This window comes from Myxine glutinosa, chromosome 4 (genome assembly GCF_964187855.1).
Source record: "Myxine glutinosa chromosome 4, kmMyxGlut1.1, whole genome shotgun sequence".
Classification (NCBI taxonomy): Eukaryota; Metazoa; Chordata; class Myxini; order Myxiniformes; family Myxinidae; genus Myxine; species Myxine glutinosa.
In genome coordinates, this window is record NC_136264.1 from 213,478,828 (window position 1) to 213,505,609 (window position 26,782).

Below are 26,782 nucleotides of genomic sequence, written 5' to 3' on the forward strand. Positions count from 1 at the left end.
GCAGCACGTCACACGTGGGTCGCAGCACGTCACACGTGGGCCTCAGCACGTCACACGTGGGTCGCTGACTCGCTGGTGATTGGTGAACGGCTGCGAATGGCGGACGCCTTCAAGTGAGTCGTGTGTTCGCTGCGCCTTTCCTCACGCATTGTTTCCGCTATAATTAGAGTCGTGGAATTTTAAATTGTAGTTTTTCATTACTTTATACATTTTTAAACATTTAGTCAGGGATCCACAGGCTCAAAAGCTCAATAAAACGGGTTGGACCTGGCATGGCATGCTATACTTTTTGTTTGTGTTTTTCTATTAATCTGGACGTTAAGGTCCGCTGAATGAGAGGTCGGCTCTGCCGGAAACTTTGCGAAAAAAATTTGTGTCTGCGCCTTTATTTTTTGACCGAAAAATGTGAAAAACGTTTTTGTTCTTCAAATCCCCAGTGGGTTGTGTAGGCTGTCAACAAATGCATCCCAGGTACACATAACACACGTGTTGACAACATCAAGTTGAGAAATGCACTTACAAAACCTTTCCAAATGATTTAGAATCATTTTTATGCAAAAGCGCCCCCGATATTTTTGCATTTTTTCATTATTTTAATCTTTACTTCATTAGTAATCAACTCTGCCCTGAGTTATGACGTCAGCCAATGCGTCATTCTTTTCACCAAACATTATAGTCATTCCACAGTAAACATTCTGAAAATCAAACCAAAATCGATGGATCTGTGGTGATTTTATTCCCCTTACGCTAAAAAATCCCAGAGACATTCCGCATATTTAGCATCATGGTAGTTTATGTCCATTTTATTAAACATCCTGGCAAAGGCATCTTTTTAATTCCAACAGAACCCTGTGCCCCCAAAGAAAATACTTGTAACACAAGAAATACAAAACAACAGAATGATTTTTTTTAAACAAAATGTACACAGGATGACAAGCCAACAAAACAATGATCGTTACGCAGATGAATTTGGATAGATTAGTGACCAGTATGTAGAAAAAATGAAATTAAAATTTAACTGAACAAAATAATTGAACATAACAAAATAAAAAATTACTGGCAACAACGTCTGTAATATCACATGAAATGAACATTGCACTGAACAAAATAACTTATAATGTGTAATGCATGTCACCGTCTTCGAGTGCGAGTTCAATCCTTGAACATTTGTTGGGGTCCCCGGTGGCCGGTGCAGAGACATGCGATGACACACTTCACATTTGCTCTCGCACAGGAGCATCCTCGGGCACACATGCTTTTCTTGCAGTGACAGTATTTGGTGCGTTTGAATTCTGCAGGTTTTGCCTCCTTCAGCATCATGGTTGCCACCAACTTACCATTGACAAGCTCTCTGCCAAAGTCAGTGCAGCAGGGTTGGTTGGCTGAAACATGTGTGCTCGCTTGCATAGAGCCAACTGATGCAGGGCTCGGCGAAGGTGTAACTGGAAGGCATCTTCAGTAGGTGGAAGGCAACGCATGTCTCCTTTGATGTTACCAAAGAGATGGGCTAGCAGTGCATCCAAATTACCACCGAAGTCACTCCTCTCATACAGTGACACCATGTATCACCTCGCTGCTGTCACAACATCTTCCTGAACATCCAGGCTTTCTTCAGGGTCACCGTATCTGCACAGGGGCAGAAGGTCTGCCAGGTGATCAATGGCAGTTTTGTAGGCACACCTTTTTGCTCTTCCGCAGAGATAGCTCACTGTGTCACATCCAGTCGGTATGTAGGTGCTGAGGAGCATGCATGTAAGATCTGCAGCTTCAACGTCATACTTCACTGCCAGGGCTTCGGCAATTGCATGAGCAGGTAGGTAGATATCCATCTTCTTCACCCACAGCTCCTGCAGGCCATCCAGGTGTGTGATGTAGTATATGCACATCATGATCACGTCTGTGTCAGTAGCCACCACTACAGCCCATTTGTGGTGCAGATGTTGTACTGAGTATGCAATGTGGGCAAACATCCTGGTATCTGCCTCCTCATGCTTCTCACAGGACAGTTCTGGAAACTCAACCTGACAATCTGCTGACAACAGCACGGTGCAACCAGGATCACGGAAGATTCCACCAAGAATAAGTGTGCATCCTGCACGAAGTGACTTGGTCTGAGCTGCCCATGCTTCCCCCATGTAGTTCAACAGGTTTGCTTTATTCGGTGGATTGTGAACGAAGCCTTTCCATTCGGGTATGGCGAGAGTATCGTGTGGCTTGTACTCCTTCATCTTGCTGGGGCAGGTCTTCATTCTCTTCTCTCGTTCCTCACCTTTCAGACTTTCAGCTGGGGAGACATATCGATTGCCAACAAAGTGGATGCAGTCACAGTTGTTTGGGATACTACTGAGGAGCTGCTTCAGGTACTTTACTTGCAGTTCATGGAAGGTGCTTCTCCCAATATGTTGGTGACGCTGGATGAATGCCATGGCACCTACTACCATTACAACAGGCTTGTCGGATGGTGGCAGTCTGTCCACCTCCCTCCATGAGCTGCCAAGGGTTGTCTTGATTGCAGCCAAGTAGTCGGCCTTGTTCCCTTTACGCATGTCATAACCTTGGTCAAGGGATGGATCTGGCTCAAACAGGGAGGCTGGGCAACTTGTCCACTCATGACTGAAGACCTCCACCTTCTTGTCTTCATCCAAGCCCTGCACAAAGTACAGGTTTCGGACAACTGCACTCTTTTCCTCGTAGACCTTCTTAGCTTTGAGTGCCATGGACTGACTTTTTTGGCTTTGCTGCAAATGTGGCAAGTTTTATTGGGGCTATTTTCTCACTCTGTTTTTCTTGCTGCAGCCAGTGCCTCCAGTACTTTTTCACGGGCGCTCACCAAGTCTGCAGATGCAGCTTTGTGGCCTTGTGAGAGGTTCATCAGCTCCTGTTCTTCACATGTGAATGGATTGATCATCTGGTTGTTGATGACATCTGTTATTTTCCTAACACTTTCAGCCTCCATTGTGCCTTGGCTGTTGGAGTCCTCATGGTGTTTTGTGTCATCCATATCCAGGTGTGCCATAGCCTTTGTCTGCTCTGACACTGCTGTTGCCTTTCTTTTGGTTACAGCATATGGGAGTGCAGGATTGCCTTGATCTGTCAGTTTCTGAAGAGGACCGGCGTTACTGTCTGTCTTCTGACATATTAGGCAAGCAGTATTGTTTTGTATCGGGCCGCTTTCTCTTCAGCTGCTTGGTTGAGAACTCAGGCTCCATGATTCAGGCTGCAGGTCCTGCAGGGTCTTCAGGTCCTGCAGCAGAAAAAGAAAAAAATAATCACATGTTTCGGTCAAAAAATAAAGGGCGCATATACAAAAACGGCCACAATTATTTTTTAGCAAGATGAAAATAATGAAAAAATATCGGGGGTGCTTTTGCATAAAAATGATTCTAAATCATTTGGAAAGGTTTTGTAAGTGTATTTCTCAACTTGATGTTGTCAACACGTGTTATCTGGGATGCATTTATTGACAGCCAGTGTTTCCCACAGGTCTGAAATATACTTGTGGTGGTACTCTATTCGGGGGGGGGCTGGAGCGGGGCGAATTTTAGCGGGGGTCCTCCCCCAGAAAAATTTGAGCGTCAAACACTTATTTTCCTGCATTCTGGTGAAAAATTAGCTAATCATATTTAGCCAGGACAACTCTGCTGCTGGTTGCGCATGTGTTCTGAATACAGTTGAACGTTAGCCTTGGACAAACACGTGTGCCTGCCTACCTAGCTGGCATACAGGTCGACCAAGCGAGCTAGCATACAGGTCTACCAAGCAAGCTAGGTAATGCAGCATAGTTGCCGCTTGCTTTCATAGAATTCAAGCTACTATGAAAGTCAAGAAAACAATTACACAATAAGGAGAAAAGGAGTTGCTTTACCTCGTCCGTGCTATATCCATCCAAAATATCCACCGTGTCCGCGTCTTGAAAAGCTGTCCAGAGAACCCTCTCGCTCTCTCTCTCTGTGTTTTGATCTCTGCAGAGCACGCAATTGTCAGTAGGGGAGGGGGGAGGGGTAGAGCGAGGAGAGATTGTCCGCTAGACTAGTTAATCAATAGCAGGTGTCGCCGGTCGCGTCGTTCTCTCGGACGGATGGCTTAATTTTTTTTTTTTTAACATTTTTTTATATTTTTTTTTTTTACTTGGGTGGCCGTTAATATACGTGGACGGCCCGCCCAAGTAAAGTCTATGTGTGGGAAACACCCTACACAACCCACTGACGATTTTAAGAAAAAAAAACATTTTTCACATTTTTCGGTCAAAAAATAAAGGGCGCATATACAAAAATGGCCACAATTTTTTTTCGCAAGGTTTCCGGCAGAGCCGACCTCTCATTCAGCGGACCTTAATGGCCAAATTAATAGAAAAAACACAAACAAAGAGTATAACATGCCATGACAGGTTTTTTTCAAATTTTGGTGACTGGATCCCAGACTATTATCAAAACTTGGCTCATTGAAAACGTTCTTTAAAAAGATCCGTTTGTGAGGAAATCAGTAAAAACAAATCCAGTGTTTATAACTCACAATGACTGTGATTAATCAAATCCAGTGTTAATAACATACATTTACTTTGTGATTAAACAAATCCAGTGTTTATAACACACAATGACTGTGATTAATCAAATTCAGTGTTAATAACATACATTTACTTTGTGATTAAACAAATCCAGTGTTTATAACACACAATGACTGTGATTAATCAAATCCAGTGTTAATAACATACATTTACTTTGTGATTAAACAAATCCAGTGTTTATAACACACAATGACTGTGATTAATCAAATCCAGTGTTAATAACATACATTTACTTTGTGATTAAACAAATCCAGTGTTTATAACACACAATGACTGTGATTAATCAAATTCAGTGTTAATAACATACATTTACTTTGTGATTAAACAAATCCAGTGTTTATAACACACAATGACTGTGATTAATCAAATCCAGTGTTAATAACATACATTTACTTTGTGATTTAACAAATCAGCATTTATAACACACATCAACTTTGTGATTTAACAAATCCAGCATTTATAACACACACCAACTTTGTGATTTAACAAATCAGTGTTTATAACACACATTAACTTTGTGATTTAACAAATCAGTGTTTATAACACACATTAACTTTGTGATTTAACAAATCCCGCATTTATAACACACACCAACTTTGTGATTTAACAAATCAGTGTTTATAACACACATTAACTTTGTGATTTAACAAATCAGCATTTATAACACACCAACTTTGTGATTTAACAAATCAGTGTTTGTAACACACATTAACTTTGTGATTTAACAAATCAGTGTTTATAACACACATTAACTTTGTGATTTAACAAATCCCGCATTTATAACACACACCAACTTTGTGATTTAACAAATCAGTGTTTATAACACACATTAACTTTGTGATTTAACAAATCAGCATTTATAACACACATCAACTTTGTGATTTAACAAATCCCGCATTTATAACACACACCAACTTTGTGATTTAACAAATCAGTGTTTATAACACACATTAACTTTGTGATTTAACAAATCAGTGTTTATAACACACATTAACTTTGCGATTTAACAAATCCAGTGTTAATAACACACATAAACTTTGTGATTTAACAAATCCAGCATTTATAATACACATCAACTTTGTGATTTAACAAATCCAGTGTTAATAACACACATGAACTTTGTGATTTAACAAATCAGTGTTTATAACACACATCAACTTTGTGATTTAACAAATCAGTGTTTATAACACACATTAACTTTGTGATTTAACAAATCCAGTGTTAATAACACACATCAACTTTGTGATTTAACAAATCAGTGTTTATAACACACATCAACTTTGTGATTGAACAAATCAGTGTTTATAACACACATTAACTTTGTGATTTAACAAATCCAGTGTTAATAACACACATGAACTTTGTGTGTTATAAACGCTGATTTGTTAAATCACATCAACTTTGTGATTTAACAAATCAGTGTTTATAACACACATTAACTTTGTGATTTAACAAATCCAGTGTTTATAACCTCAGGCTCAGTCTTAGGAAGCGAACCCATGAGGATTTCTGTGTAGTTTTCATTCATAACGAAGTGTCATCCGATCTTTGTCATTCTGTAGGAAATTTACTTGTAAACAAATGCTGAATCGTATTACTAAAACCATAATCGTCGTCACCACCGCCACCCTTGATACTTGATGCTAGTACAAAAAAGGCATAATAATGTGGGTATTAATAATTGCCAATTACCTTTGGATCTATCTGGTTTTCCAAACTGATTTAAGAAAGAAAATGCACAAAACAACCATCTTGGCAGGTCACCTGACCGCCCATTACCGAACATGCTAAAAAGGCAAGGTCATCAATATGTCTCTCCTATAGAACAAGTCTAACGTCTGCCATATTGAAATACGCAAACCCCATATTTAATCCACAATTGATTCCAGGTGTGCAGCGTGTCTGAATGAGGCGGACCAAGACAAGATTGAATTGTACAAAGACAGACGATGAGGATGAGATCTGACAGAACATCATCGGTATCTCCTCCGTTTAATCAAGCTTCCCAAATTGGAACATAAAGGACGGGACGGTATGCTCCATTTTTTAGGATTTTGAACATGTCTGGCATCCTCTGGACCCAACAAAGAGCTTGAGTATGTTTTTCCTTGTATCAGAGGTTGAGACTTCACTTGAGGGGGAACTCTTTTGTATTGCCGGTCATTAATTCTTTGAACAAACTGGCAGAATCTGTTATGGTAACTTAGTGTGCAAGGGTCTTCAGAAGCAGGCAATGGGACCAAAATACAGAATATTTGATTTGGTGCACAAACTCCACAAACCATCTTTAACGTCCACCAACTCTTGCTGGAAGATGGGACACCCTGGTTTAAGTTAAGGTCCATCTGAGGGATGGCACGCATGTTGAGGGATGTCAAGGTCCATCTGAGGGATGGCACGCATGTTGAAGGATTTTAAGGTCCATCTGAGGGATGGCACGCATGTTGAGGGATGTTAAGGTCCATCTGAGGGATGGCATGCATGTTGAGGGATGTCAAGGTCCATCTGAAGGATGGCACGCATGTTGAGGGATGTCAAGGTCCATCTGAGGGATGGCATGCATGTTGAGGTTGAGGGATGGTAAGGTCCATCTGAGGAATGGCACGCATGTTGAGGGATGTCAAGGTCCATCTGAGGGATGGCACGCATGTTGAGGGATGTCAAGGTCCATCTGAGGGATGGTACGCATGTTGAGGGATGTCAAAGTCCATCTGAGGGATGGCACGCATCTTGAGGGATGTCAAGGTCCATCTGAAGGATGGCACGCATGTTGAGGGATGTCAAGGTCCATCTGAGGGATGGCACACATCTTGAGGGATGTCAAGGTCCATCTGAGGGATGGCACGCATCTTGAGGGATGTCAAGGTCCATTTGAGGGATGGCACGCATCTTGAGGGATGTCAAGGTCCATCTGAAGGATGGCACGCATCTTGAGGGATGTCAAGGTCCATCTGAGGGATGGCACGCATCTTGAGGGATGTCAAGGTCCATTTGAGGGATGGCACGCAGCTTGAGGGATGTCAAGGTCCATCTGAAGGATGGCACGCATCTTGAGGGATGTCAAGGTCCATCTGAGGGATGGCATGCATGTTGAGGGATGTCAAGGTCCATCTGAGGGATGGCACGCATCTTGAGGGATGTCAAGGTCCATCTGAGGGATGGCACGCATCTTGAGGAATCGTCTTCCCTGTGAAATACCAGGATGGTGATTTATAGCTGGGTGGACATTAAAACGCAGACTAGACGAATCACAGGTGAGTGTGTGTACCTCGAGGATATCCTGTCGGTCACAGAATGACTCGTCGGTGGAAACACCATGACAGAGCGATAAGTGGTTAATGATGTTGTAAGTAATTATTTCATTTTATGTCATCGTTTGCAGGGCTGCAGAACCTGTGGCGTACTACCGGCGGTTCTTGGTGAGATTAACATCATTATTTTTATAATATCATCTTGAGTTTCTCTCCTTAATCATGGTATTGAGTATAGTTCCAAAGAATAAGCACTATTGTACTCTTCTCACCTGTCCTACATCCCCACGACATTACGGAAGGTGTTTTGATTTGAACTTGATACACTCATGGGTCTCTTCTGCACGTCCCTTTTCAGAAAGAGAATTGTCGTCCTGATGGTCGAGAACTCGGTGAGGTCAGAATAACAACTCTGAACGTCGGTGAGTTCATTACACATTGTCACTTCGAATGAACCTCAATCTCATCATTACATTTGTTTTTCAACAAATCCACCTGACCACAGACAGCACCATCACTCGGCTGTCAAATTTGGATTTGCATTTGTGAGCCAGTATTTGCCGTACGCAAGAAGAAGAAGAAGATTGCATATTCTGTGGTGATTCTCACACGTGACACCTCAATGGAAAAGAGATTATTCCTCATCCCTTGAACCCAATCCTCCCTCAGGCTCCATAACCTCAGCAGATGGTTCAGCGTTGGTGAAAATCGGGAACACAACTGTTGTGTGTGGTGTAAAAGGGGTGAGTCAATGCATTTTGCCCTTTAACCACCACCTGACCCTCATAGCCTTACACAAACATGACACTATATGTGATGTTTTTCCAGTAAATATGTTGTTGCAACCATTTTTTTTATATATATTTGAATCAACCGACATTGGTCCGGTTGAGGTCGAGCAGGACGAGGTTGAGGCCATTTATTCCAGCTACATGAAACCCTGCAGCCCATGCCCTCAAAAAACAACAACAACAATTGGAACACCGGGCACATTTTCCATCCAATCATCATGTAACTTTGTATGAAGCTTTTACCATTGCACACATTTCTTATTGAGTCAACGTGGTTGTGGGATGGCTTTGAATTATTTGTCGTTTGAGTTAAATCGTACCGCGATGTAAACCTGTGGACAATACAAATATGGAGGTCGACTTCTGAGTGACGTCACGGCCAAGTGTGAAGAAGAAGAAGACTATTTCGACTTTTAATCACAAAATTACTTATTTTATAAATTGCAAATCAGAAAAAGACATATCTATTTTGTTAGGTATCAAGGGATAGATTATCATCAAGGTGGTCTGAGCGTGTGGGGTCCCCTTTGAAATTTCAACGCAATATCGTGCTGAATTTTTATTTATTTATTTTTGATTAACATGTGGACCGCAAGGCTAACCCCCGCTCTTGCAGGGAAAATGGCCTTAAAATGCCTGTTGTTGTGGTTTTGATTAACATGTCACTGCATTTCCTGTTATACAGGAGCTGTCAGCACCGACAACCGAGACTCCGGGAAAAGGATATGTTGGTGAGTTCTGCTTGCAGGTTGCGACATTCATGAGCTGAGAGGCAATGACTGGCCCTTTATTGTACTTGTTTAAAAACTGTTAAACAGAACCATCGCCCCCTTTCTGGCCCATGATCTTTGTTACCCCCATTAACCAACACTTCCTGTCACAACCCTCTTACTTTCTGCTTTTAGTGTTTCCTCTCCAAAACCCGTCCCCTCCCACCCTCTCCCCCCACCACTCGCATCTTTTCCTGTTCGTTCATTGCTCTTGTTAACTCTGTGCAATTTTTGACCTGCTGCCCCACTGTTAGTTCCATCTTGTTCTTCCATTAACCTCACTATTGTATGTAAATAAAGGGTGCAAACTATCATTGATGCTTTTTGTTTGTCATGTGTCATTGTGAACAAGTGCGTCATCTGGTTAAATTTCAATCTTCGAGTATCCTCAGAGTATCTGTAGATGTTGAAGTGTATTTGTACTTTGCGTTTCCTCCTTTTTCATACGATTCATCCTTTTTTGGAGGTTGCCTGGGGTATCATGATATTTTGTGGCTCTGTTCGTGTTCTTATTGTTGTTGAGTTTGATCTTGGAGCCGGCGTGAAGCTGGAAGGTGTGAAAACATTTTGCTACCTCGGAGACATGCTGAATGGAGAAGGTGGATCAGACTCGGCAACGGTTGTGAGAGTGAGATGTGCATGGAAGAAGTTTCGGGAATTGAGTGGCGTGCTGATGATGAGGGCAGTGTCGTTGAAGCTGAAGGGAAAGGTGTATGCTGCATGTGTGAGAAGTGTTATGATTTATGGGAGCGAGACATGGGTAATGAACGTAGAGCAGCAACGAAGGTTGGAAAGGGTGGAAATGCGAATGGTTCGGTGGATGTGCGGAGTATCGTTGAGAGAGAGGAAGACAAATGATGAATTGCGATAGATGATGGGAATAGAGCCTGTGATTGATGCTGTGAAGAGGAACAGGTTGAGATGGTTTGGTCATGTGTTGAGGAAGGATGAAAGTGACTGGTTGAGAAGAATGATGGAAATTAATGTGGAAGGAAGTAGAGGACGGGGAAGACCGAGAAAGACTTGGCTAAAAGTGGTGGAAGAAGAAATGCGGACAAGGGGGTTAACAAGGAGAGATGCAGAAAATAGGGCAAAATGGAGAAGATTGTCATGGGGCTAACCCCCGCAAGGCTAACCCCCGCCTTAGCAGGGAAAATGGCCTTAAAATGCATGTTGTTGTTGTTGATGTTGTTGTTGTTGTTTTTATGCCTAGCCAGGCCTGGAAACCGAATAATGAGTTGTCTATGTTAGATGTTGTTTTCATTTATACATTGCACCTGTCTGAATTTACATTAGATTACACTGTAAATTCAGGCTCAATTCATGAGTACTCGTACGCAGAGCCCACAGACATTTTTAGCTCACCTGGAACAAAAATTGTTCAAGTGAGATATTCGCATCGTGCGGTGTCCGACAAGTCAGTCAGAGTCAGGTTTATATGTAAGCACTCGGAACTTCTCCGAAACTCCACATATGATTTCGATGAAGCAATACCACAACCTTCATCACCCGTGATGTACTAACGGTTGTTCACGGCATTAAATGGATCAAGGTTTAAGAGGGGGTTTTGACCCCTCCAAAATAGGTACATGCTTTCTTCTCTGAAACTACACACGTAATTTTGATGAGACTTGAGCACAATCTTCATCACCCATGATGGACTAAAGTTTGTTCACAGCATTAAAACAAATCGGGGGTTTGCCCCCCTAAAATAGGTATTTACTTTCTTCGTTACATATTTTGTGGGTCATCCAAGCCTACCAGTGGTTCCCTGGTTCTACTAGGTGAGCCCAGGGGCATTGCCCCTTTTTCACGTCGTTGTGGTTATATAGCAATCTGTCTCTAAGGATGATTTACAGACGGATGGGGAAGAGTAGACAGACAAGCAAGAGAATGTGTGAGAGTGCATGTGAGACAGTGATCAAAATGTAACAAGGGTAACACAATCCCTGTTCAAGCCAGCGATTCAAAACTTCAGTCTGGGACATGTGTATGGCCCTCAGGAGTTCAATACAAAAATGGCCCTCAGGAGTTCAATACAAAAATGGCCCTCAGGAGTCGTTGGCAAGACAAAAATAACCTTTACCAAGCCTAGGGTTGTGTGTGTGTGTGTGCGCGTGCGTGTGCGGGTGCATTCTTCTGTATGCATGCGCATGTGCCTTGTGGCTCGTGCGTGCATTCATCCTGCTACTGTTCTCCCACATTACGGCCATTGCCACAAGTGTTTTTATCAGCAGGTGTCACCTGCCATTCAAACCCTGTGCAGCTGAGCTTCTGTTTTGTAAATTTACAGCTTCTCTAAATGGTGATGCTTGTTCTCCCTTCATTCTTCTCTTCCTGCAGTTCCCAATGTGGATCTCTCACCATTATGCTCAGCACAGTTCCGTCCGGGCCCACCTTGTGAGCAGGCTCAAGTTGCAGGGCAATTCCTTGCAGATGTAATAACCAGGTGAAGCCTCAGCCTTTCGTACAGCACACTTGATGTTTGTGTTTTACGTGTTTGTTGTAGAGATTGTCATGTTATTCATATGTGTTTGCAGTTCTGAGCTCATTTCCCTTGAAGACCTGTGCATCCAGAAAGGCAAGGTAATCCAAAACTGCAGCACCCTCATCATAACCAAATGTATTAAACATTTCAAACTTTCTATTTGAGTTTGGTCGAGAATTTATTTATTTAAACCTTTTTTTAATTGAGAAAATGATAAAACACTCCAGAACAGTTGATGCAGAGATGTTCTTCTGATAGTTGGTGTGGGTGCTCTACTGTGACTTGGAGTGCCTTGACTATGATGGCAACGTGCTGGACGCCTGCTCCATCGCTCTGCTTGCGGCGCTGCGTAATGGTCAGTGGGAATGGGACAGGAGGGTGATTATGTGCCAGGTGTGGTAAACCTGATGAATGAATGAGTCTCTTTTACACATGCTGCTGAGAGTTGTGTGGCTTTCCTCCATTTTTTTTTTTTTTAATGTGCACAAGATCGAGGCTCGTGTCAGAGCTAACATTTATGACAAAAACAAAACAAAAAAAAACGGACACATAAGAGGAAATAAAGGGAGCGGGAGACGAGATGGGGAGAGAGGGGGAAGCACACAAGTACAACAGTTTAGAGCAGGGACATCGGGAGATCTGTGGGAGGTAGAGGGAAGATGTTCGGGGAAGTATGGGGTGAAAAAGAAAACTGGAAAAATGGACTACAAACGAAAGTAAATGGACCACAATCGACCGCCGAGAGGAAACAACAAAGCCTCAAGGCCTGGAAAACCAGGCCTGGAAACGCGGCAGGAACCAACAGATGATTAAACACAGGTAAGCACGATTTACACCGAGATCTAACTCGGAACACACAGTAGGCACTCACACCGTAAAATAAAAATACAGTTTTGACAAAAATACAAATGTAAAAATTCTTAACTTTGGTAGTGTGGAGAGCTGGCAAATACACACGAACTCACCGGCAAAACGGGAAGCGGAAGGGGCAAACCATTTTAAACTTATCCCACCGAAGGTCACTAGATACTCATTTCCAGTTTTGAAAATTGCCCACACGACTGTCTGGTTTACATAACTGTGTATGTCATCAACAGACTAAAAATAATCAAGGAGCAGAGTCATTGCTCGATTTTGGAGGATCATGTTCCAAAAGGAGTTAACTGAGTGCCAACAAAGAATGACAACCGACACCTGCATCGGCACTTTTTTTTTAAACCAAGCTAGCCATCTCAAATTCGACTGTGGGAAATGTCCATCATTAAGTAAATGACTCCATGCAACAAACACCATCTCTGCCATCAATTTAGGAGATGGCAAAGACGAGAGACATGGCTTCCATCACGTTAAACCTCCACGTGATGAAAGTTCTGGAAATCATTCCTGATGATAGGCAAGCACCAGTGAGGTTCGTTGAGCCACAATCTCCTTGGAATACCAGGCAAATGCAACTTCACATAAACTTTTCATCAATGCAGTCATTTCATGGCAATGTGTGGCAGGGTCAAACTAACAGGAATCCTGGGGCCTCAAGTTTGATGGAATGTTCGAGTTTGATGGAATGCCAATTAGAGACTCGATACCATTGGCCATAACATTTGAAATGACCAGAGGATGCACTGTGCACAGAATGAATGAATGAATGATCGTTTTTAAGGCCATTTTTCCCCGCTATAGCGGGGGTTAGCCTTGCGGGCCCCATGACAATCATGGTTCCCTGTTTGAGGCAATGTTTTTATGGCCGGATGCCCTTCCTGACGCCAACCCTCTTAGTCGCCTCTTACGACACGCAGGGATATGGTGTACCTATTCTAACCAGGGTACACACCGGTCCAAGTCAATTCATGTAAAAGCACAAGGATGGCCGAGTCGTCCTCCCAAATACATTACACATACAAGCTCCTCCACAAGCTTGAGATCACCATTGATAACAAAGAAAAGGTTCGTTTACACTGCACGTTAAGTAGCTAAGATGGCCAGGCGAACAGAATGTTCTTAATGCAGGAAAATAATACCTTTTTTATGTTCTTAATGCAGGAAAAGAATTTATTTTATGTTCTTAATGCAGGAAAATAATACTTTATTTTATGTTCTTAATACAGGAAAATAATACTTTATTTTATGTTCGTAACACAGGAAAATAATACTTTACTTTATGTTCTTAATACAAGAAAATATTACTTTATTTGATGGTTTTAATGCAGGAAAATAAGGCTTTCTTTTATGTTCTTAATGCAGGAAATTAAGGCTTTCTTTTATGTTCTTAATGCAGGAAATTAAGGCTTTCTTTTATGTTCTTAATACTGGAAATTAAGGCTTTCTTTTATGTTCTTAATACTGGAAATTAAGGCTTTCTTTTATGTTCTTAATACTGGAAATTAAGGCTTTCTTTTATGTTCTTAATACTGGAAATTAAGGCTTTCTTTTATGTTCTTAATACAGGAAATTAAGGCTTTCTTTTATGTTCTTAGTGCAGGAAATTAAGGCTTTCTTTTATGTTCTTAGTGCAGGAAATTAAGGCTTTCTTTTATGTTCTTAATGCAGGAAATTAAGGCTTTATTTTATGTTCTTAATGCAGGAAATTAAGGCTTTCTTTTATGTTCTTAATACAGGAAATTAAGGCTTTCTTTTATGTTCTTAATGCAGGAAATTAAGGCTTTCTTTTATGTTCTTAATACAGGAAATTAAGGCTTTCTTTTATGTTCTTAATACTGGAAATTAAGGCTTTCTTTTATGTTCTTAATGCAGGAAATTAAGGCTTTCTTTTATGTTCTTAATGCAGGAAATTAAGGCTTTCTTTTATGTTCTTAATGCAGGAAATTAAGGCTTTCTTTTATGTTCTTAATACAGGAAATTAAGGCTTTCTTTTATGTTCTTAATACAGGAAATTAAGGCTTTCTTTTATGTTCTTAATACAGGAAATTAAGGCTTTCTTTTATGTTCTTAATACAGGAAATTAAGGCTTTCTTTTATGTTCTTAATACAGGAAATTAAGGCTTTCTTTTATGTTCTTAATACAGGAAATTAAGGCTTTCTTTTATGTTCTTAATACAGGAAATTAAGGCTTTCTTTTATGTTCTTAATGCAGGAAATTAAGGCTTTCTTTTATGTTCTTAATACAGGAAATTAAGGCTTTCTTTTATGTTCTTAATACTGGAAATTAAGGCTTTCTTTTATGTTCTTAATGCAGGAAATTAAGGCTTTCTTTTATGTTCTTAATGCAGGAAATTAAGGCTTTCCTTTATGTTCTTAATACAGGAAATTAAGGCTTTCTTTTATGTTCTTAATACAGGAAATTAAGGCTTTCTTTTATGTTCTTAATACAGGAAATTAAGGCTTTCTTTTATGTTCTTAATACTGGAAATTAAGGCTTTCTTTTATGTTCTTAATACAGGAAATTAAGGCTTTCTTTTATGTTCTTAATGCAGGAAATTAAGGCTTTCTTTTATGTTCTTAATACAGGAAATTAAGGCTTTCTTTTATGTTCTTAATGCAGGAAATTAAGGCTTTCTTTTATGTTCTTAATACAGGAAATTAAGGCTTTCTTTTATGTTCTTAGTGCAGGAAATTAAGGCTTTCTTTTATGTTCTTAATACTGGAAATTAAGGCTTTCTTTTATGTTCTTAATACAGGAAATTAAGGCTTTCTTTTATGTTCTTAATACAGGAAATTAAGGCTTTCTTTTATGTTCTTAATACAGGAAATTAAGGCTTTCTTTTATGTTCTTAATACAGGAAATTAAGGCTTTCTTTTATGTTCTTAGTGCAGGAAATTAAGGCTTTCTTTTATGTTCTTAATACTGGAAATTAAGGCTTTCTTTTATGTTCTTAATACTGGAAATTAAGGCTTTCTTTTATGTTCTTAGTGCAGGAAATTAAGGCTTTCTTTTATGTTCTTAATACAGGAAATTAAGGCTTTCTTTTATGTTCTTAATGCAGGAAATTAAGGCTTTCTTTTATGTTCTTAATACTGGAAATTAAGGCTTTCTTTTATGTTCTTAATACAGGAAATTAAGGCTTTCTTTTATGTTCTTAATACAGGAAATTAAGGCTTTCTTTTATGTTCTTAATACAGGAAATTAAGGCTTTCTTTTATGTTCTTAATGCAGGAAATTAAGGCTTTCTTTTATGTTCTTAATACAGGAAATTAAGGCTTTCTTTTATGTTCTTAATACAGGAAATTAAGGCTTTCTTTTATGTTCTTAATGCAGGAAATTAAGGCTTTCTTTTATGTTCTTAATGCAGGAAATTAAGGCTTTCTTTTATGTTCTTAATACAGGAAATTAAGGCTTTCTTTTATGTTCTTAGTGCAGGAAATTAAGGCTTTCTTTTATGTTCTTAATACTGGAAATTAAGGCTTTCTTTTATGTTCTTAATACAGGAAATTAAGGCTTTCTTTTATGTTCTTAATACAGGAAATTAAGGCTTTCTTTTATGTTCTTAATACTGGAAATTAAGGCTTTCTTTTATGTTCTTAATACTGGAAATTAAGGCTTTCTTTTATGTTCTTAATACAGGAAATTAAGGCTTTCTTTTATGTTCTTAATACAGGAAATTAAGGCTTTATTTTATGTTCTTAATGCAGGAAATTAAGGCTTTCTTTTATGTTCTTAATACAGGAAATTAAGGCTTTCTTTTATGTTCTTAATGCAGGAAATTAAGGCTTTCTTTTATGTTCTAATACAGGAAATTAAGGCTTTCTTTTATGTTCTTAATGCAGGAAAATAATATTTTATTTTGTTCTTAATGTAGGAAATTAATACTTTATTTTATGTTCTTAATACAGGAAATTAAGGCTTTCTTTTATGTTCTTAATGCAGGAAAATAATAATTTATTTCATGTTCTTAATACAGGAAATTAAGGCTTTCTTTTATGTTCTTAATACAGGAAAGTAATAATTTATTTCATGTTCTTAATACAGGAAATTAAGGCTTTCTTTTATGTTCTTAATGCAGGAAAATAATAATTTATTTTATGTTCTTAATACAGGAAATTAAGGCTTTCTTTTATGTTCTTAACACAGGAAAATAATACCTTTTTATGTTCTTAATGCAGGAAAAGAATTTATTTTCTGTTCTTAATGCAGGAAAATATTACTTTCTTTTATGTTCGTAACACAGGAAAATAATACTTTATTTTATGTTCTTAATACAGGAAAATAATACTTTATTTTATGTTCTTAACACAGGAAAATATTACTTTATTTTATGTTCGTAACACAGGAAAATAATACTTTATTTTATGTTCTTAATACAGGAAAATATTACTTTATTTTATGTTCGTAACACAGGAAAATAATACTTTATTTTATGTTCGTAACACAGGAAAATAATACTTTATTTTATGTTCTTAATGCAGGAAAATAATACTTTATTTTATGTTCGTAACACAGGAAAATAATACTTTATTTTATGTTCTTAATACAGGAAAATAATACTTTCTTTTATGTTCTTAATACAGGAAAATATTACTTTATTTTATGTTCGTAACACAGGAAAATAATACTTTATTTTATGTTCGTAACACAGGAAAATAATACTTTATTTGATGTTCTTAATGCAGGAAAATAATCCTTTATTTTATGTTCGTAACACAAGAAAATAATACTTTATTTGATGTTCTTAATGCAGGAAAATAATACTTTATTTGATGTTCTTAATGCAGGAAAATAATACTTTATTTGATGTTCTTAAAGCAGGAAAATAATACTTTATTTTATGTTCGTAACACATGAAAATATTACTTTATTTTATGTTCGTAACACAGGAAAATAATACTTTATTTTATGTTCGTAACACAGGAAAATATTACTTTATTTTATGTTCGTAACACAGGAAAATAATACTTTCTTTTATGTTCTTAATACAGGAAAATATTACTTTATTTTATGTTCGTAACACAGGAAAATAATACTTTCTTTTATGTTCTTAATACAGGAAAATAATACTTTATTATATGTTCTTAATGCAGGAAAATATTACTTTATTTGATGTTCTTAATACAGGAAAATTATACCTTATTTTATGTTCTTAATAATTATTGTATTCATGAAAATAATTAGCACAAACACAATGCACAAACATTAATGCTATCGTTTGGACAAATTTTAAAGCTGAAGTCCACAATACTATTTTCCTCATTACTCCCTGAGTTTGTGGAGTTGTGATTCACTGGGATTTTCAAGAACGTAAACTCCATGAATGGCAAGGCCTTCCTATATATACTTGAACACTGCATGGCGTATTGTGTTGTATGAACTAACTAGCTCGTTATGTCATGACTTATTTTGAGAGTTGAGTTTGAGTTGTTTTTCATCTCTGTTTACAGCAACACTACCACGGGTGGAAATCTGTCCGGAGACCAGCTTGGCAAAGGTCTCACTCACGGAGCGAAACCCCTTGCAGGTCCAGCATCTCCCGATTGCTACCACATTCGCCATATTTGATGGGTATAAAACGCACATAAATTGTATTTTTCCATTAAGCGATGGACCATTTGCTATCTATCACGACAATTTCCATGGTGTTTCATCCTACTGCTTGCTCGTGTACCCTGTCTTCCCCTAGGTCAGTGCTACTAACAGATCCTACAGAAGAGGAAGAAGGCCTAGCTTCTGGTGTGATTACAGTGGTTGTTAACGAAGATGATAGGCTTTGCTCAGTTTACAAACCAGGTATGTTGTTCGGTAACTGCAGATTACCCGACTCGTCCTGTGCTGGACTTTCTTCCAAGCAACACATTCATGCTCACTTATTGTTGGCATTCTCTTCTTGTACTCCATTCTCTTCACTCTCACTTGTTCTTTCCCATTGTTGCTTTGTTTTCCATTTTACTGCTTTGCTTCAATAATCTGCAGAGACTCTTATTACCTCCGTTGCCGTTGGTAGATGGAGGTTATGTTTTCACCCCTGTCTGTCTGTCTGTTTGTCTGTCTGTGAGCAGGATATATCAATGTTATGGACGGATTTGGACAGAATGTGGTGGACAGGTTGGGTGTGTGAGAAGGACGAGTTGGTTGGATTTTGGTGAAGATCCAGATCCAGATACTAGAGTTTTAAAAGTTATTTTTCACCATTGAGTGTTTCAGGCCAAAAACAATACATAGCACGATATCCCGTTTTGGATGGGGGAAGATCTCAGATGGTGGTGAACAGCTGTCTTGAAAATCTGGAGAGAAGAATGAGATTGAAGAGAATGTGGAAATAGGTTCCACAGGTGGGAAAAAGAGGAACAAATGAGTGGAGGTGAACAATGATCCTGGATTTAGGTAGTTTTACCAGAAATATGTTGATGGTGGACCGTGTGCGCCCGACAGAAACCTCGGGGTGTCAAAGCATGAAAAGGGCAGAGGGTGCAGGACCAGAAAGGAGACAGTAGAAGACAGAAAGACCAACAAGCCGATTGCGATGGCAAAGTGATAGGCCCATAGACTCAACTTGATCGTGGGAGATTTGAATGATCCAGACGGCCTTTGTTTCCATGGTGTCAAGCTGAGCAAGGTGAGAGAGGGGACACCAGTACTCCATAAAGCTGCCAATGAAGGCCTTGAAGGTGGGTAGGAGATCAGATGTGCCAAGGAGGGAAGGACTTTGTACGACAGAGGATGCCCATTTGGCGTTGGAGGCCAACTTTGAAACGTGGTTTGCCAAATAGAGATAATGGCTGATAGTGAGCCGCAGGAGTTTGAGTCACTGAACTTCGTAAAGAAGATTGTTAAAAACGTAAATGCCAGAGTTTGCTAGATGGTCTTTTCGGAGAGAGACAGTGAGAGAGTGAGATTTGTCAGGATTGAAAGACATGGCCCAAGTGTTTGACCAGCCTGTGATTTTAGAGGTCTAAAGAGAGGGAAGAGGCTGCAGCCTGTCTGTGTGAAGGATGAGGGATGTCACGGCAGAGGGTGGAGTCATCAGCAAATAGATAAAGAGGATTTTTTCAGAGTCAAAGAGATCATTGATGAAGATTAGGAATAGGACTGGGCCCAGAACATTGCCTTGGGGGAACTCCAGCCTTGACAGGGAGAGGAGATGAAAGGATTCCGTTGAGGGCCGTACATTGCCTAACAGAGTCGAGGAAGTCAGTAAGCCATATGTTGAGTTGCCATTGGATTCCATTGGCAGAGAGTTTGGAGAGCAATGCGTCATGTGAGACTCCATCAAAAGCATGAGCTATGTCTGGAGAGACAGCCCTGATCTCGTTTCTGACATTGAGGGTCTCCAACCATTATTTGGAGCATAGTAGCAGCATGTTCATGGTGGAGTAGTCCTGGTCTGACACCGAATTGGTGATCTGAGATAAGGTCAATGGAGAAACAAAATTATTTTATGTCAACTTGATCTTTTCTACCCCCGTTAAAACACCCCAAATCCGCCTCTTTAAATCCCCAACTTCTTTCCTGATATTCCTAGAAGTGTTCATTTGCTTTATACCGTGTACCCCTCCCTCCTCCCCCAGCCCTCCTCCTTCCACAGATCTCCCGATGTCCCTGTTCTCTTCTGTTGTTGTGCTTGTGTGCTTCCCTCTCTCTCCCCCTCTTGTCTCCCGCTCCTTTCAATGCATGTTTTGTGTGTCTGTGCATGTTTTCATGTTCGATGTGTTAACTCTTACACGAGCCTTGATTCTGTATACAAAAAAGATAATTTAACTGCAACGATGGATTCCATGGCCTTGCTGATGATTGGAAGTAAGCTAATTGGTCTGCATTTAAAGAGATCGGTTTTTGTACTATGTTTAATGTTTATGTAATGTAGTGATGTTGGTCCATTTCTAAGTAGATGGAAGATGACCTCGAGCAAGTGATAGGAAAAAAAAAGGGCAGAGAGAGGATGTGCAAGAGCATCAATGCAGGTTGTTGGGACTCGTGAGCTGATACTGTTCAGTCCAGTTGCAGAATCGGAATCGAGAATTCCCCGAAACTTCACCATCTTCTCAGGTGCAAAGGACCCATAATCATTGAGCAGTTGGGTATGACAAGGAAGGATGGGTACTGAGTGCTCGGGGTTGGGGACACAAATTTGCAAGCAAACACAGATTTGAGGCATTCGGCCTTCTCACGAGCTGATTCGGCCGTGGTGCCATTTGAGGAGAGGGAAGGGATGGAAGGGGGAGCATACACTAGAGTAAGGCTCGACAAGACACCACCAGGTTTAGAGGAGGAAGACTAGTTTTAAAGTTCATTCTTGAGATTGGACAGATCTTGCTTTTTCTGGCTGTCTTGATAGTGGACCCACACTTGTGGGCTTTATGGAATGATCTGAGGTTGCCTCCAGTCAGATTTGCCTTCCAGGAGGAGAATGCAAGTTGTTTCAGTGCAACTTCCTCACCACAGGTTTTAGTGCACCATGGGTGGAAAGAAGGATATGATATTGAAGACGAGATGTGATGAATCTGTGCATAAGGGAGAGCAGGTTTCTGTGGAAAAATTCCCAGGCTGACCTAATATTGGGGGTGGTAGATATAGGAGACCAGGCCTGAAGAGAGATGGCCGCTTGCAGTCCCTGCCAGAGTAAACTGCCAGACTTGCCGGCGCTGAGGCTATTCTCTGAAAATGGCCAGAGAGATGTTGACATTCACAAGCGAATGATCACATGAAACAAATGGAACAGATGAAGAGCACAAGACATTGGTGTCAAAGTTGGTTGGCACCAAATCCAGAATGGAGGATTTGCCATTGGGAGAAATCTCGGTTGGAAAGTTCACAGATTTAGTCAGTCCCATGTGGAGTTACAGAAGTTATTTGCTGAAGTGCCATGGCTGGTGGGAGAGGTACCAACACTCAGCCAATTGGCATGGTGACAATTGAAATCGCCACATATGAGGAAGAGAAAGTTGGGATGAGTGGTTTAAAAGTTGGTCCGTGTCATCTGAGACAGATGTAGATGGAGTGGTCACTGATTGGAGGACGGTACAAGACACAGACAAAAATGAGGTGGGAGCTGAGGGGAAGTCACAGCTAAAGGTATTCCTAAGGTTTGGATGGTGTAAGAGCAGTACACAGAGTTAGATTTACAATTCCTGATGTACAGGGCAACTCCGCCACCAGGATGGGATTCAGATCGATCAAACCAGGAGAGACAATGGCTGTGGAGAGACACTAATGTGGACATCCAGTGTGAGGAAGGATTCTGTTAAGGATATGATGGCTCGGTTGTTGTCACTGGCTTGGATTGAGAGATCTGTCAGGTTGGAGAGGAGGCCTCGGATGTTTGAGGCCCACACAGTTAGCACCAGGGAATAAGGAGCTGCTGGCAGGGTGCTGGAAAGTGGAGAGGGAGCAGGGCAGGGGGATGCTGGGAGGGGGTGGGTGGGACAAGGGGAAACAGTTGAGGGTGTGTGGTGTGGGAAGGTACTGACGTGTAGCCGCTAAGAGTTGCACACCAACACAATGTCTCTCTTCACTTGCTTAATGAATGTTTGGTTTGATCGGAACACAACATAAGAAAAGGGGCTAAAACTTTCTGTAAATAGAATAGAAACAATAATCAGGTAAATATTATTAACTCAGATTGATGAAAATAAACCCCTTTGGCAGGCGATACATTTTGATTATACTAACACGTGTATCAACATTCATAGCCATTTCATACTTCAGCCAATAACATCAAGCATACTGTAATTTAATGCAGAATCACATAGGTTGATACCACGGATCTCCCAGAGACAATTTAATAACTCTGAATCGATCAACACAAAGCAAACTCCCTTGCTGCTCCGAGTCCACACACCATCCCGCCACAACCTTTCTCGAGGAAAGGGCGGAAGTTTCGCATGGACCGAGTCCTAGGGTCGTGTTCGAGTCTCAAACTCCAAATAACAACCCAAACCAAAGACAAATGGTCTTAAGAGGTGACACCGGCGAAGCCACGCCACATTGCTGACGTGGCCTGGGAATGCGCCGCCCGCCACAACCTGTCTCGAAGGAAGTCAGGGTGAAAGCTCGCACCTTACATTGCTGGTGGCCAACAAACTAAACTTGACGTAACGTTTTATCAACCCTTTTGGCACAAATCACCATAAACCACACAATGACAACTCGATCCATGCAGAAATAAAAATATGCCAAAACAACAATCTATTGCTTGACTTTAAACTACAGTGGCAAAAATTAATAAAATAAATACCAGCAAAATGAAAACAACTCTGCTATGCCGTGGCCAAACATTTCGCCTACACATGGAGGAGTTTAACACCATAAATGGATTTGAAGGGGAATTGGAAATCGTATGCATACGTCTGCAACATTGTCTTCCCAGGATTCTCAAACTGTGTATACGGCGACAGACTTCATGGGGAGGGTGGTGATGTTTTCCGCTCAAGGTACAGAGGGAAATTGAACTGTAGATACGAGAGGAGGGTGAATGTACTAAGCATTTTGGAATGAAATTATTTTGGGAAATAAAACTTGTGAAAAAGAACGAGGAAGACATTTTGATGATTGATGAAGAAGAAGAAAAACTGGGGGGTTGTTCCTGATGAAGTAGTAAGGAGAGAGGCATTTTACAATTTGTATAATTTAGTGTTTTTTTGCATTAAGGGGTTAAAAAGGGGGAAAAATTAGTCAGTGAAGATTCAGTTTGGGGATACTTAAGAGAATGAATATAGGGAATGAAGAAGTAACTGTGCATGGCAGAATGGCAGTAACTGTGCATTTTCTGGTTTAAATTTTTTTCTTTTTTTTTGAGTGAGGAGGGTTAAGGATTAAGCTGAGGGATCAGAAATAACAAGACGTACTTGGGAGAAGAGGAGCTAAAAGGAAGCACTGCAATAAATAAAAAAACACAGAGGCAGAAGCAGCAACCCGACTAGCCCAGCCCTAGATGAGTAGGCTGGATTTTACCAAGGACACCAGTTCGGCAATTCAACACAATGGGGAGCAGTTTGGCATGGAAAATTGGCCGAAGACACTTAGTGGGGCAGATATGTGCGAAAATTGAGAGGAATTGTGGTTTTTGTGGTAAAAGCATCAACATTGGCATAGATCGTGTTTAATATAGCACTAAATGATTTCAGATATAGTGCCCAGCTGAATATTTCCCCCGACACCCATCAATGGGAAATATCCAAGATTGCCACCATATCATATCAATGGCAGGGACGAGAGCTTACTCGTTCCTCCACGTCACAGGAGTCAAATTTGTGTACGACTTGGGTAGTGACGGGATCTGTTTGTTCGAAAGCCTAGGCTTGGAAATATCCATGGAAAGCATCATTCCACCAAAATCTATGCCACAAGAAAATCCATCTGTGCTCGTTTTCTTCACCTACTCATTCTTCCGGCTGCTGGCATTATACAACTTCACTAGGCACTGGTAATGATATTCGGCATCCTGTGCCACTAGGTCACCAGAGCCAAGTTGTGCTATCAGTTTTTGATCTTTTAGTTTCAGTGCATATTGTTTCATGTGTGGAGTAAATTTCAGCAGCATAACTTCATGAGGAGGTTTAGGTTCTGTTACAAGTTCATCGCAAAAGAAGCATTTGTGACACTGGGGAGGTCTGTCTTCACATGTCATCTGTCGCCACATATACGGGCAATCTCCTGCTTCACTTGGAGATGTAGCGGTTCCTTTGTACTCTTGCCGGTCAACTGATAGAACATTTCAGGCGACAGGATGTATGCTATCGAGCATGATTTCTGGCTGGACAGGGCGGTCACAATGCCCTCCTTCATCAAGCATTCAAGCCGGCATATGTCTACTGGTACTGACTGCTTCCAAGTTCATGGAGATTTGTCAAATTGTCATAGCCAGCTACAACATCTGTCCATTTAGAATTTGCTGGACACTGAAGTGGAGTGGAAGAATGTTCTTAACACAAGGCACACAGGGTCCAATCAATAGTATCAGGTGCGGACGTAGATGACTGCAGACTGTCACTGTGAAGAAGCTACATCTGCTCAGCCATTGCAAAGAAAGAATTTTTTTAAAATATGATTCCTAAAATTAATAGCCATGCATTTTTTTTTAGAATAAATGTTGGTGGCATTGGATTCCTTATGTCTGAAAACAGAAAACGACACTTCATTTATGTTTTTGTGTCATAAGTTGCCGAAGATATGTGACTTGATAGATTTTTCGCAATTAATGCGGTGGCTGTCTTGGATGTTTTCCCCATTAATCAGCTTGCCACTATATCTGAAATAATTTCGTACATATTAATCTTGATCAATTTGGGTGCTTTAACCACAAAAGCCACAATTTTCTCACATCCGCCCAGGGGCGTCGAGAGGTATCACGGGCCGAGGAAACCAATTTCGGGGCCCCCACCCTTTCTCTCTTTTATAACGTTGAAAGGAACTTTCTTTTTGGAAGATCCTAAATTAGAGTAGCAACGAGCTCATAAATACAGGAAAATCACAGCAGCCTTTTTAGCTCACAGTACAAGTGTTGAAAAGTAAATAAATAAAGTATTATCAAATCTATTATACAAGTTGAAATTGGTGCACCCCATACGTGTTGCAGAGTACGGAATATACAGTGCGGTCCAATTGTCCAAAGTGTCATGGAATGCTCCAGATAAACGGCCTCAAACAGTATATAATAAAATGCACACAAGGACAAAATTATTATTTATCCATGTCATTTACCTGAATATTTTACCGAGAAAAACAAATGGTCACTTTAACTTAGCCATATGATCGAAAATAAAGGAGATAGCGGGATGTTTGGACCGATCGAGTCAATTCGCACCCTCGACTGTTGAACATTATTTTTCCCTAAGATTGGCAAAACAATTTTGCTACCTCGGAGACATGCTGAATGGAGAAGGTGGATCAGACTCGACAATGGTTGCTAGATAGAGTGAGATGTGCATGGAAGAAGTTTCGGAAACCGAGTGGCGTGCTGACGAGGAGTGGAGTGTTGTTGAAGCTGAAGGGAAAGGTGTATGCTGCATGTGTGAGAAGTGTTATGATTTATGGGAGCGAGACATGGGTCATGAATGTAGAGCAGCAACGAAGGCTGGAAAGGGTGGAAATGCGAATGGTTCGGTGGATGTGCGGAGTATCGTTGAGAGAAAGGAAGACAAATGACGAATTGTGAAAGATGATGGGAATAGAGCCTGTGATGGATGCTGTGAAGAGGAACAGGTTGAGATGGTTTGGTCATGTGTTGAGGAAGGATGAAATTGACTGGTTGAGAAGAGTGATGGAAATGAATGTAGAAGGAAGTAGAGGACGGGGAAGACTGAGAAAGACTTGGGTAAAGGTGGTGGGAGAAGAAATGCAGGCAAGGGGGTTAACAAGGGGAGATGTAGAAAATAGGGCAAAATGGAGAAGATTGTCATGGAGCCCGCAAGGCTAACCCTCACTCTAGCAGGGAAAATGGCCTTAAAATGCCTGTTGTTTGTTGTATTGAAATGTCACCATCCTCCTACCACATGGCTTATTCAACCAATCAAGGAGCACCAAGCCGACCGGACGTGTAACCAATTTATTTGTGAAAAGCTCTCAAATCTCACCTCTGTAGGTGGAAGCACTGCCTCACCGGAGCAGCTTCAAGGCTTGGTCGGCCGAGCCCAAAGCCGGGCACGAGAAACCAGGCGGCTTCTTGTTGAAGTTCAGGCTACGGAAGCACTTGCCTGTTAACCGCGTCCGTCATCATTTTAATCCAAACCCATGTGATGGCTCAAGTTTCAAAACTTGTGCACATCAGTCCTGAACCAATTGTAAGTGTAACTCTGATGCTTGGACAATATTTTTGTTATCGAAGTCACTGGATAATCCCAGCTAGTTAAAGAAGATCTAAGATCAAACTCGAGACACAAAAAGATTGTGGATCAGTTTTGTCTTGCCATTCACTTTTTTCCCTCTGCAATTTGGTTTGGCATTCGTCACGGTATCGTTGGATTTATAAACATTTTCCCCCATTTTTACATTCCATAATTGAATTATATATGTGAAATAAAGGATGTGTTTCTCTCCA

At 40.4% G+C, this 26,782-nt stretch overlaps 1 protein-coding gene across 1 annotated transcript; it reads left to right on the top strand.

Moving 5' to 3' along the window:
- EXOSC8 (exosome component 8) lies at positions 1 to 26,782 on the top strand. Its single transcript, XM_078776996.1, has 12 exons — positions 1 to 23; positions 81 to 113; positions 7,947 to 7,983; positions 8,174 to 8,237; positions 8,485 to 8,558; positions 9,292 to 9,337; positions 11,720 to 11,825; positions 11,917 to 11,962; positions 12,123 to 12,219; positions 18,192 to 18,312; positions 18,431 to 18,537; positions 26,327 to 26,782. Exons 2-12 carry the CDS (start codon positions 97 to 99, stop codon positions 26,443 to 26,445), a joined length of 834 nt encoding a protein of 277 aa, XP_078633122.1. The 5' UTR covers positions 1 to 23; positions 81 to 96; the 3' UTR covers positions 26,446 to 26,782.

Bases quoted from the DNA above. Each gene is read 5' to 3' on its own strand.
- EXOSC8 (XM_078776996.1), top strand. The intron at 8,238-8,484 runs GTGAGTTCATTA...ATCCTCCCTCAG, and splicing joins AATAACAACTCTGAACGTCG to GCTCCATAACCTCAGCAGAT. The intron at 9,338-11,719 runs GTGAGTTCTGCT...CTCTTCCTGCAG, and splicing joins TCCGGGAAAAGGATATGTTG to TTCCCAATGTGGATCTCTCA.